This window comes from Lethenteron reissneri, chromosome 15, assembly GCF_015708825.2.
Source record: "Lethenteron reissneri isolate LAM-NWPU_2019-01 chromosome 15, ASM1570882v1, whole genome shotgun sequence".
Lineage (NCBI taxonomy): Eukaryota > Metazoa > Chordata > Hyperoartia > Petromyzontiformes > Petromyzontidae > Lethenteron > Lethenteron reissneri.
This window is the reverse complement of record NC_083793.1, coordinates 11,635,561-11,646,569: the sequence shown is the minus strand read 5'-3', so window position 1 is coordinate 11,646,569 and position 11,009 is coordinate 11,635,561. Positions and strand designations below refer to the sequence as shown.

The window sequence follows — 11,009 nt, the reverse complement described above, 5'->3', positions numbered from 1 at the left end:
ACAGCACTTGCCCCAACAGTCTGTTCAGGCTATACGGGATCTTTGTTTTGTGTGGCGAGCGGCGGCTCGCAGTGGTTCGTGCGCTGCGGTACAAACTCGGTCAACCGATTTAGATTCCTGCTGACAGCCAACATCGCTGACAAATATTTGAACCGGTCCTGGTCCTCCGCTATGTCGACTAAGCCTTCAAATGTAGTACCAGGTGCGGTGTGTAAACTATCAGCATTTGGAGAGACAAAGGCGGCCGGGCGTGGTGCTAGTTACTCGTGTGCCGTGCTGTCCGTCCTTAATAGCGCGCTCACTAACAACACTTGCCCCAACAGTCTGTTAAGGCTACACGGGGGACCTTTCTGTTAGTGTGGAGTAGGGCTGAACGATTAATCGATTTCAAATCAAAATCGCAATTTGAAACAATGCGATTAGCAAATCACAATGGCTGTGACTTTTTGCGATTACTTTCTTATTGGTATTGTTTTATTTTTTATTCTAACTTTATTTATTTAACTTAACAATTGTTATATGATTGATTGTTCAATTTCAATTAAAACATTTTTTTAATAAATACATTTTGGAAGCAATTCATATATTTTAAGTTCTCATCCTTGCATTAGAATATATAGAGCGGCTCATATTTTGATGGTATCATGTGGCAATGCCCCATTACATGTTTTAAATGTATCACATAGTGAATATTGAACTGAAGTTTAACTTGAAAAAAATCGAAAATCAAATCGCAATATCTGTCAGAAAAATCGCAATTCGATATTTTCCCCAAATCGTCCAGCCTGAGTGTGGAGGCTCGTGGGGGACGCTGCTTGGCAGTTGGGGGCAGTTCCCTTCCAACAACAACGAGCGGAACGCCGGTCGCCTCTAACGCAGCAAGCTGAACACAGTGGCGAGCACAGGTTGGTGTATCTGTCAGTCGCCTGAGTCAGTCAAGCCACGGCACCTTGGTCTGTCCAGTGACCTGGCAGCAGAGAGCCCTCCACACTTCACGTGGCGGTCAAAAGTGCACCTAGCTTGGCACAAGTGCCGTGGCGACGTCACCGGCACTCAGTGGCGAACGGCGGCTGTTGGAGCGATGTCGCAGTGATTCGAGGAATGCGTTACAAACACGGCTAACATCAGTCGCGAGTGATATCTAAACCCATTGTTGGACATCCCGTGTGTCGAATCAGCTGACAATGAACGGTATCTGCTACGGTGATGCAAACATCAGCAGTTTAGCAACAAAGGCAGGGCCGGGCGTGGCACTGGCCGTGCCGGTCTTAATAGAGGTGTCCGTAAACAGCAACTTGCCCCAAACAGTCTATTAAAGGGCGATACGAGGGAGCTTTGTGTGCCCGTGTGTGTCTCTACCAAGGCTTTAGGTCTTGCAGCTGTTGGCCATTAACAACTTGTGACGTTTGGAAGAGCTCGGATGAATGGAGGGGATGGGGGGGTGGGGGCTGTTTGAACTATCGAGGGGCTCGTTTTCGTGACCTCGACCCCATTGGCCCACGCGAATTGACCCCAGCGAGTCCAAGCTGTGGATATCTGCACAAGCCATGACTATAAACACGCCGTGGCGCTTGCGTGTAACTCGGCGTGCCTGGAATACCTCTGCCGTGTCTCCTGCGAGGCAGTGGAGCAAGTCGGGGTGATGTTACGCTCACGGACACTCCGCCACACATGACGACGCATGTATGACTACTACACATTCCCATTATACGGGCAGCGGTGGCTATGTCCGCCTGTAACCCAGCACTGTGGGCGCCACGGTGGCGAGATGTTAGCTTCCTCGCCTGGTATACAGGAGATCGTTGGTTCGATCCAGACCCTGACGCCTGTTGTATATTTGGAGTTTGCGTGTTCTCCCTGTGGTCGCGTGCATTTTTTTATCAGGATCCTCCGGGTTTTTCCTCCACATTTAGAATCAGCATCACGCGTTTATAGTATTTGGCTGCTATAAATGTCCACGTGATAAGCCGCTTCGTTGAGCTATCATTTATGGCCAGGCTGCTTCTCAAAACAGCTACATAGCTCAGTGGGCCTTACCTGATGAAATAAAATAAAATGTTACATTTATTGCTTAGTTTATAGTTAACTGTGGAGGCGAGGAGTACAGTTCTTTAGAACTTATATTTGTGTTTAATATGTTACCATTCCCCCGCACTTCCAATTAGCACGGTTGGCTACGTACGGTGCAAAAGAAGTTCAACGTAGATGCAGAGTTGGTGGCTTGCCAGGAGAAGGCAGTACAGCGGATGGACTAATCGCCATCTGTGTCTATCCGTATGGGGATTGAGTTGTTGTCCTCTCTCGCGCGTGGGCTGCCCTCGGTTGCTACCGGTTTCCTTCCACTTGTATAAACTCTCTTTTTAATTGACTCAAAGCGCCTTTACAAAACTAGATCAACACTCAATACAGGACTTTCTTGAAAAGGAGTCGTACGACTATTTGACTCTCCTGGCGTACAAACCAAAAACAACCTTTTACTCCTGGACATATGTGACTAAAGATCTTCATAGCTCATCAGATTCATCCCGTATAAATAAAGATTCTGATTCTGTTTCACAAATAGGGTCCTGTCATTATCATTATTCCACCGCTGGATGAAGGCCTCCCTCCCCACGCTACAGCAGTCATGTGGGTTGACTGACCATACTTGATTCACGCTGGCCATTGCTGATTGGTCGAAGGCGGGCTCCCACAGTCCCACGACGGATTCGGATATCATTCACCCACTGACGCTCTTCGTAAGCGGGGAACCGAACTTATTTGAGCCTCAAAACTAAGGAGAGCGGGTGGCATCTCCCGCGGTGCTGCGTTCGCCAAACGTTGGCACCGCACGAATTAAATCCCCGGGCCACGGCTAACATCGGCGGCGAGTGATGTCTGAACCTGCCCTGCCCATGCCACCCCGCCACCAACAATCTGCCGACCGGAATTCTTGTTGGTTTTTTTTTGGTGTCCGCGAAGTGGGGCGTGCTCGCACTGAGCCTAGCGAGGCGGGCGGGCGGGCGGGCGAACGAACGCGAGTAGCCATAGCTACCGTTTGTGGCAACAGCCTTCACCGCCGTGTGTTTTCCACGACCCCTCTTAACGACTGCCGCCACGCAGTGTACGGGGCGAGCGAGAGGGGATGGAGGGACAGGTCGAGGAGCCCCGGGGACGCTACCGGGTGGGATGGAGTGCATCCAGGGGATAACCTCCCCCCCCCCATTTGAACCCCCCCACCCCGCCCGAGTCGGACATGCAACTTGACCGATCACCACCACCACACAACTTGACCCTCGCTGGGGTCAACATGGACGAGGAACCGCAGGTATTGGAAAAGCGCCGCGAGGGGGATGAACCCACACTTTTAAAAAAAGCGTTTCGTTTGCCCTTGACGGTTACGTGCTGGTGTGTGTGTTTCTTTTACGAGCTGTTCAAGTCCACTACTGGAGTTATTGCTGTTTAGTGAAGACGGGTGTTAACTCTAATTACCGGAGTGTATTGAGTGAACACCCCCTAGTATGTACGTGTGTGTTGGGTGATGGATTTTTTACACGTAGGCTTTCGCGATCAATATCATCCATTATCCATAATTTTAAGAATGAAACAGGAGGATGTCTCTATAACTCAGGCTGTCGCCCGATGATGCTAGTTGTAATTACTGTTGAAACGTCGTACTCGAATTATAAATGTTGTGTGCTTACTCTCCAACACACCGGTGTGCTGTACTAGTAACGAATTGGCATGTTCTGTTTACGTGACAACCCTTACTAATTGGCTGTGTCGGGTGGTGGCGAGTTGAACAACACATTTATATTTACGCGACCTAACCCCAAAACCCTCTATTATAGGTGATGGATTTTCTCGGGGTTCTCTGCAGGAAGTTTTTTTGTTTCTTCCGACCAAACTCTCATAACTGATATTGGTCAAATATCCGTATGTAGCAGGACCCTCCTGAAATAAAGAAGAGTCCTGAGACTCAGTGTGACTTTACTGGATACATCAAGTACAGCACTATAGAACAATGTTCAGCCCGTTATGAATCGACTGCTGAATGAATGCCTCCCCACAAACATTGAATTCCGCTACGTTTTGATGACGAGGGATTGACATTCCTGGGGAATGACAACCATGGTTAGTATCTAAGTGGTGATGGTTACGACGTTGCTGCTGATATTTAAATCAAAATAACGTTTCATATTCGTACCAATATAATGATGACGATGATGGCAATGATCGATATGTAATGCTAATACCGTTGCTGCCGACGATGACTCTCCATTAGTTTGCTTATAGTCGTAATAAAATCGATAAAAACGCGTGCATCGCTCTTGCGCGCACACAGGACGGTGGCAACACCACGGCCTCTGCCGAGGTCGGCGGAGAGGGACCAGGGAGCCCCATGGAGCGAGAGGGGCCCGGCGATGTGGAGGGGGGCACCCCGACACAGGGGCCGAGTCCAAGCCATGAACTCACGGTCACCGTCACCATTGCCCTCGCTCTGCCCAACGGTGTGAAACGCGACCACGCACCCATGAAGTTCATGGGCCATACGCACAGGCACACATGTACCCAGACACCCATGTACCAGGCACCCATGTACCCAGGCACCCAAGCACACAGGCACCCACGCACACAGGCACCCACACACACAGGCACCCACACACACAGGCACCCACACGCACAGGCACCCATGTACTCAGGCACCCATGTACCCAGGCACCCAAGCACACAGGCACCCACGCACACAGGCACCCACACGCACAGGCACCCATGTACTCAGGCACCCATGTACCCAGGCACCCAAGCACATAGACACCCACGCACACAGGCACCCACACACCCAGGCACCCACACACACAGGCACCCACACACACAGGCACCCACACGCACAGGCACCCACACACACAGGCACCCACACGCACAGGCACCCACACGCACAGGCACCCACACACACAGGCACCCACACACACAGGCACCCACACACACAGGCACCCACACACACAGGCACCCACACGCACAGGCACCCACACACACAGGCACACACAGGCACCCACACATACTCAAACACCCACGCACTCAAAGCACTCCAGAACCCAAGTCCCACTCGCACACCTAACCCGTGCATTCGTGCCCCCTTCCAGCACGCACACACGCACACACATTGTACGCGGAACACGCAGACAAACAATATATACCCCACACACACACATACACACCTAGTTACACGCGCACTTACACACCAAATACACGCACCCAGCACAGAGTACACACTCACACATCCAGCACTCACTCAACTATGACACAGAGACAAAGGCCCCTCCGTATAGCCTTAACAGACTGTTGGGGCAAGTGCTGTTAGTGAGCACCTGTGAAGGCCGGCACGGCACACGAGGGGAAAGGTGACCAGCACCGCCTTTGTCTCCCCAGTGGCGATACTTTCACACCGTACCAGGTGTGCAAATATCACCGATACACACCGATCTGTCGCAAGCGTAACACTTAGCAGCAGCCAAATACAGGCATAATTGCCCGACATCAGCTTTATTCAGACGCCTTGACTGATTGCGTGCTGCGGTAATTGGCTCACACGGGCTCTGAGCAATAATTAAGCTCGTTTATGAATCGCGCCCTGATTTATCACGACTTGTCTCTGGCTGCATCAATGCAGCGATCAGCATACGGACATTCATGCCATTTACGTGTTCATTAATAGCCACCCGAGAAACAATGAGGGTGTCAAGCAAGGTGAACTATGGGGATATATAAATGTGGCGTTAAACCCCACCACCACCTGACACAGCCAACTAGTAAGGGCTGTCACGTAAACAGAACGTGGCCAGTTCGTCACCAGTACAGCACACCGGTGTGTTGGAGAGCCAAGCCACAACATTTACATTCTACGTGTTAAACGAACTATAGGGAGTTGGGAATTTAGAGCTGTTTTTATTTTCTTCCAAAAACGTGGAAGGAACCCCATGGGATGCATCATTCATTACGCTAATTAGTCATTGGGGTAGAGCCACGCCGAGTGTGCAGCTGATGTTGTATAGGATTCAATTAAAACGTTGGTTTTCGTAACCAATGCATTTGATCCATGTTAGGTTTTTGGGTTGGGCCGCGTGGTAGGTTTTTTTTGTAAATCGCTCTCCATCACCTGACACGGTCGTCACGTTTACAGAGATTAACACATTCCTGCGGAGGGAGCTGGTAGGAACGTTGGGTTGCTCGGTCAATGGCCAGGGTCAACGGCGGCGTGGTGTATTCCGCAAATATGACCGACTGTGAGGGCGGGCACAAGCCGGCGTGAGTAGGTTAAACGTTTAAGGGCACCACGGGGTGACCAGCCCCACTCCACCCAGCCCCACCACTCCCACCCCATACCCAGCCCCAACCTCCCCACCCAGCCCCACCCTCCCCTCCCCACCAAGCCCCTCACCCCCCTCCCAACCCAGCCCCTCCCCACCCTCCCCTCTCCACCCAGCCCCACCCCTCCCATGTTTGGATGCACGACGGATGGACGGATAGAATAATCCCCTGTGGGCTGGTGTAACCAGGAGGTTCCTACCAGTATTATTATTATTCACACTGCCAACGCCTCGATGTAATTCCGACCCGGAAAACCTCCTACTCGGCACCGGTAGCTGGGGCTTTTCATGACTCTTGTTGATGTTGAATTCCAGCCACGTATAAGCAACACGTCTGTCGGGTGGTGGAGAGTTAACGACAATAATTTTACCGCAAAACTACGGCGTGGCCGAACCAAAACACACATTGTGGATCGACATGTAAGGAGTATAATTTATGAACATCGCAGGATCGTGAAAGAACACGGCGGCTTTGGCGACACCTATCAACCAGCAGTGGATAAACCTTGGCTGATGATGATGTTAGTGCATTGCATTCATCGATTGAAAAGGATCCGTAACTCAAGAGATACATTCCATCGTTCCATGTAGATGTGTGTGTGAGCGAACCCAGCGACCTGAGATCGATTCCCGCTCACGGCCACCAACACCGGTAACGATTATCTGAACCGGTCCTGGGCCTCCCCTAGGTCGACTCAGCCTCAAATTAGTACCTGGTGCGACGTGTAAACATCACGACTAGGGAGACAAAGGCAGCTGAGCGTGGTGCTGGCCACCCACCGCTTCGTGTGCCGTGCCAGCCTTCATAGTTGCTCGCTAACAGCACTTGCCCCAACAGTCTGTTAAGGCTACATGGGGGATCTTTGCCTGTGTTGTACACTATTGTAGTCACTAGAGACGCAACCACAAATCGTTTTCTTTGTTTAATTGCCATTCCTCGTGAAAATCGCCGGCGACTTTCCCCGGCTGTGTGGGTTGGTCATTAGATCCACTGCTGGAATCAAATCATTGAGTTGGGGCTGAGATTGGCGGCTGTGGTCGAGGATGTGTTGCTGTTGCTACTGCTGGTGCTGTGGTCATTAAAGCTGCAGTTTGGTGCTGTTCCTCACCCTGTTGCTGCTGCTGCTGAAACAGTTCAAGCTGTAGCGGAGGGTTTTGCTCGCGCAGCTGAAGTCGTCGTTGATGCTGGAACTGCTGCCGTGTTGTGAGCCGTTTCTGTTGTTGAAGCTGGTGGCTGTCACCTTGGTGCGTAAGCTGTGGGCTGTCCAAACCGGCGCATTCGCTCGATCTGAGGCTAAGTGCTGCCGTTGTTGTTTCCGTTACCTGTAGCTGATGCTGCTGTTGCTCGTGCTGTTGAAGGTATTGCTGGTGCCATCGCTGTTATAGGCAATTAGTGCTATTTGCTGGTGCTGTTGTTTAAGGAATTCACTGGTGCTGGAGCTGTTGCTGGAACGGTCCGCGGATGCCTCCCGTGTGGGGAGCGGTAGGGCAGCCGTGCTACGAACCTGGCCACCCGAGTTCGATTCCCGCTCACACCAGTGATGATTATCTGAACCGATCCTGGGCCTCCCCTAGGTCGACTCGGCCACAAATGAATGCCTGGTGCGGTGTGTAAAAACATCGTCACTGGGGAGACAAAGGCGGTCGAGCGTGGTGCTGGCCACCCACCCCCTCGTGTGCTGTGCCGGCCTTCATCGGTGTTCGCTAACAGCACTTGCCCCATCAGTCTATCCAGGCCATACGGGGGATCTTTGTCTTTGTTTAGAGGCTACGCTGTTATTGTGGCTATTGTTACTGGGGCTGTAGCTGGGTCACTCGCAGGAGCCTCTTGGACAACATGGACGGACACCTCTCCACAGGGGCGGAGACGCGGCACAGCGGGCAACGCGTTCGCCAGTTCGAATCCAGCGGCCGCCCTGATTAATACCGCGGGTGTGTTAACCTGTAATTCTACGCGCACGTCTGCTCACGGTGGACGTTACAGATCCCGTGGCGTCATTCGCAAGCGTGGGTCATTATGTAAATTTTTTATTTTTCTCCGCTTGGCTTTTTCTCCAGGTCCTCCGGGTTTGTTCTCTTTGCATTTGGAAAAATGTGCGTCGAGCATTTGGCTGCAATGCATTTTCACGCAGTAATCCACTTCGTTGAGCCACCATTTGTGGCCAGGTCCATTCTGAAAAAGAGCTATATAGCTCAGTGGGCCTTACCTGGTAAAATAAAAAAAAGTTTCATTCAGTTTAATTTTGCCAAGTAAAATAAATTGCACCACTAACGTCTCAATTGGAATCTACTCTGTGATCATTGCCCCCGACTGCGATAGCTTTGCAGCACCCTCCTGAAAAAGAGTCCTGAGACTCGACGAGGCTTTCCTGGGTAAAACAAGTCAACTGTAAATAAAATACGCACACGACCCTCCGCCACTGTCACCTCAGCGGAGGGCGCTCAGGGCGAGGCCGCGTCCCTCCGGCCTGGAGCCGCCGGGCGCCGGGGTCGCCCGCGAGGAGATGGAGCCGCGGGAGTCGGAGCGAGCGAAGCTGCGGGAGCCACCGCCTGCTTCCACTGCGAGCTCCTCCTGATACCTGGCCGGGTGGAGAAGGCCGACGTGGTGTTCTACGGCTCCGTGGCCAGGGTCTACATCGGTAGCGACACCAAGGTGCCATGATGATGGGAGACATCTCGGTCGGATTGTCGTCGCGGGGTTGTACGTATGTTGAACTTCTTTCACGCCGTACGTAGCCAGCCGTGTTAATCGGAGGTGCGGGAAAGGACAACAAACTAAATACAGGTAGTCTCCGAGTTACGGTGGTCCGACTTACGATATTTGGATCTTACGATGGCGATAGCGAAACGACAGAATTGCCATCAACAAGCTAACATCGTTCAAGTATGCAGACGACGGACAGAATCTTGGTGAGTACAGTACAATGGTACGTTACGATACGTCCAATGCATGTATGATACGTAGCTTTAGCGATTTCATTTTAAGGTTACCACGATACGATACGTTCAATGCATGTTAAAAGTGTTATAGCAGGTAGGATTGTTTCCTGGAAATCTTTCTATTAAATTGCAGTTCATATAGGTAGGCTAAGAATTTACCTTGTTTTTTTTACTTTACATTTTACTGTGCAATACAGTATTGTAATTAATAAATACATACAGTATATAGTTTATACAGTACGGTACTGTACATTGCTCTGTTTTGCTAAATTATCACCATTCTTTAAGACCCCTGGGTAGGCTAGGCCATCTTCGACTTACGATATTTTCGACTTACGATGGGGTCGTCGTAACGCATCTCCATCGTAAGTAGAGGACTACCTGTACAAAAAGTGGTTCCAAAGAAATTAGTTTTCAATCTAGAGATCCTTCCACAACCTATGCACGGGCTGGCCTCATCACTGATTGGAGCGCCGTGGTGGCGAGATGTTAACTACCACGCCTGATATTCAGGAGATCGTGGGTTCGATCTCAACCCTGACGCCTCTATATTTGAAGTTTGCATGATCTCTCTGCCCGTGGTGACGTGGATTTTTCTCCGGGTCCTCCAATTTTTCCCTCCACAGTTAGAATCAACATCATGCGTTTAGAGTATTTGGCTGCTATAAATTTCCACGTGATAAGAACTACATAGCTCAGTGAGCCTTACACATTGTAAAATAAAGTTTTTTTTAGTTGAGATTCTCTTCATCGCGGATGTTTTTTTTTATTTTTTCCGGCAGTGTTTCCCCTCCTTTGCCTGCCATTCCGTCGTCATTGTCGACCCTGGGCCCGTGCCGAGTCTTTCGCCACCAGCCTGACTCCTCCTAACTCCCTCGCCCAACCCCCGCCCCCCCCCCAACCCACAGGTGATACGCGCGTGGTCCGAGGGGCCGCGCTCGTGGGTGGCGTGGAAGCAGGAGGCCCGCGTTTCCCCGTCCGGGAAGCAGCTGCTGGCCCTCATGTCGTCCCGCCTCTCGGCCGGCCGCCTGCGCGTGTGGGAGGGCCGCGAGCGCCTCTCGCAGAGGGCCCGGCACGACCGGCCCACGGGACTGCGCCTGCGCTCCGAGACGGATCCCGGGCGCTTGGGTATGAAATTCAGAGTGTTTGTTTATTCTAGATTTGAAGCTTTGGTGACTGCAATGATTCATATTCTTAGGTTTTTTCGGTAAAGTCACCTACGTGACTTTACCGAAAAAACCTAAGAATAGTATTTGTTTAGACTGGAAGAAATCAATTTTATCTTTACATATTCGCATAAGCGCATCAATTCCTGCCGATGTTTCAACACTAAATGCAATGTTGGGCAAGGCAGCACAACAAAAACTAAAATAACTACAACCCAGTTTTTATTTTATTTGACCAGTCAAGGCCCACTGAGCTACGTAGCTCTTTTTCAGACGCGACCTGGCCACAAATAATAGTTCAACGAAGTGACTTGTCACGTGGGAATTTATAGCAGGCAAATACTCTAAACGAATGCTTCTAAATGTGGAGCTAAAAACCAGAGGACCCGGAGAAAAATCCACGTGACCACGGGGATAACATGCAAACTCGAAATATGCAGGTATCAGGGTCGGGATCTAACCCATAACCTCCTGCATACCGGGCAAGGTAGATAACATCTCGCCACCGTGGCGCCCAAAAATAGTTTCAGACCACACCAACACAACACACAGTCCC

General features: G+C 50.9%; 1 protein-coding gene across 2 annotated transcripts in view; it reads left to right on the top strand.

Annotated features, from left to right (window-relative positions):
• The first annotated feature begins 825 nt into the window (after window positions 1-825).
• LOC133342722 (uncharacterized) overlaps window positions 826-11,009 on the top strand; it is a 32,618-nt gene continuing 22,434 nt past the window's right edge. Inside the window, exons 1-5 of one of the 2 annotated variants that reach the window (XM_061552062.1) lie at window positions 832-905; window positions 3,103-3,307; window positions 4,325-4,490; window positions 8,780-9,000; window positions 10,196-10,415. In XM_061552062.1, coding sequence (XP_061408046.1) covers window positions 3,236-3,307; window positions 4,325-4,490; window positions 8,780-9,000; window positions 10,196-10,415 — 679 coding nt within the window. In that variant the 5' untranslated portion in view covers window positions 832-905; window positions 3,103-3,235. Of the gene's footprint in view, window positions 906-3,102; window positions 3,308-4,324; window positions 4,491-8,779; window positions 9,001-10,195; window positions 10,416-11,009 lie in introns of both variants that reach the window. The other variant, XM_061552063.1, reaches the window with a different exon arrangement.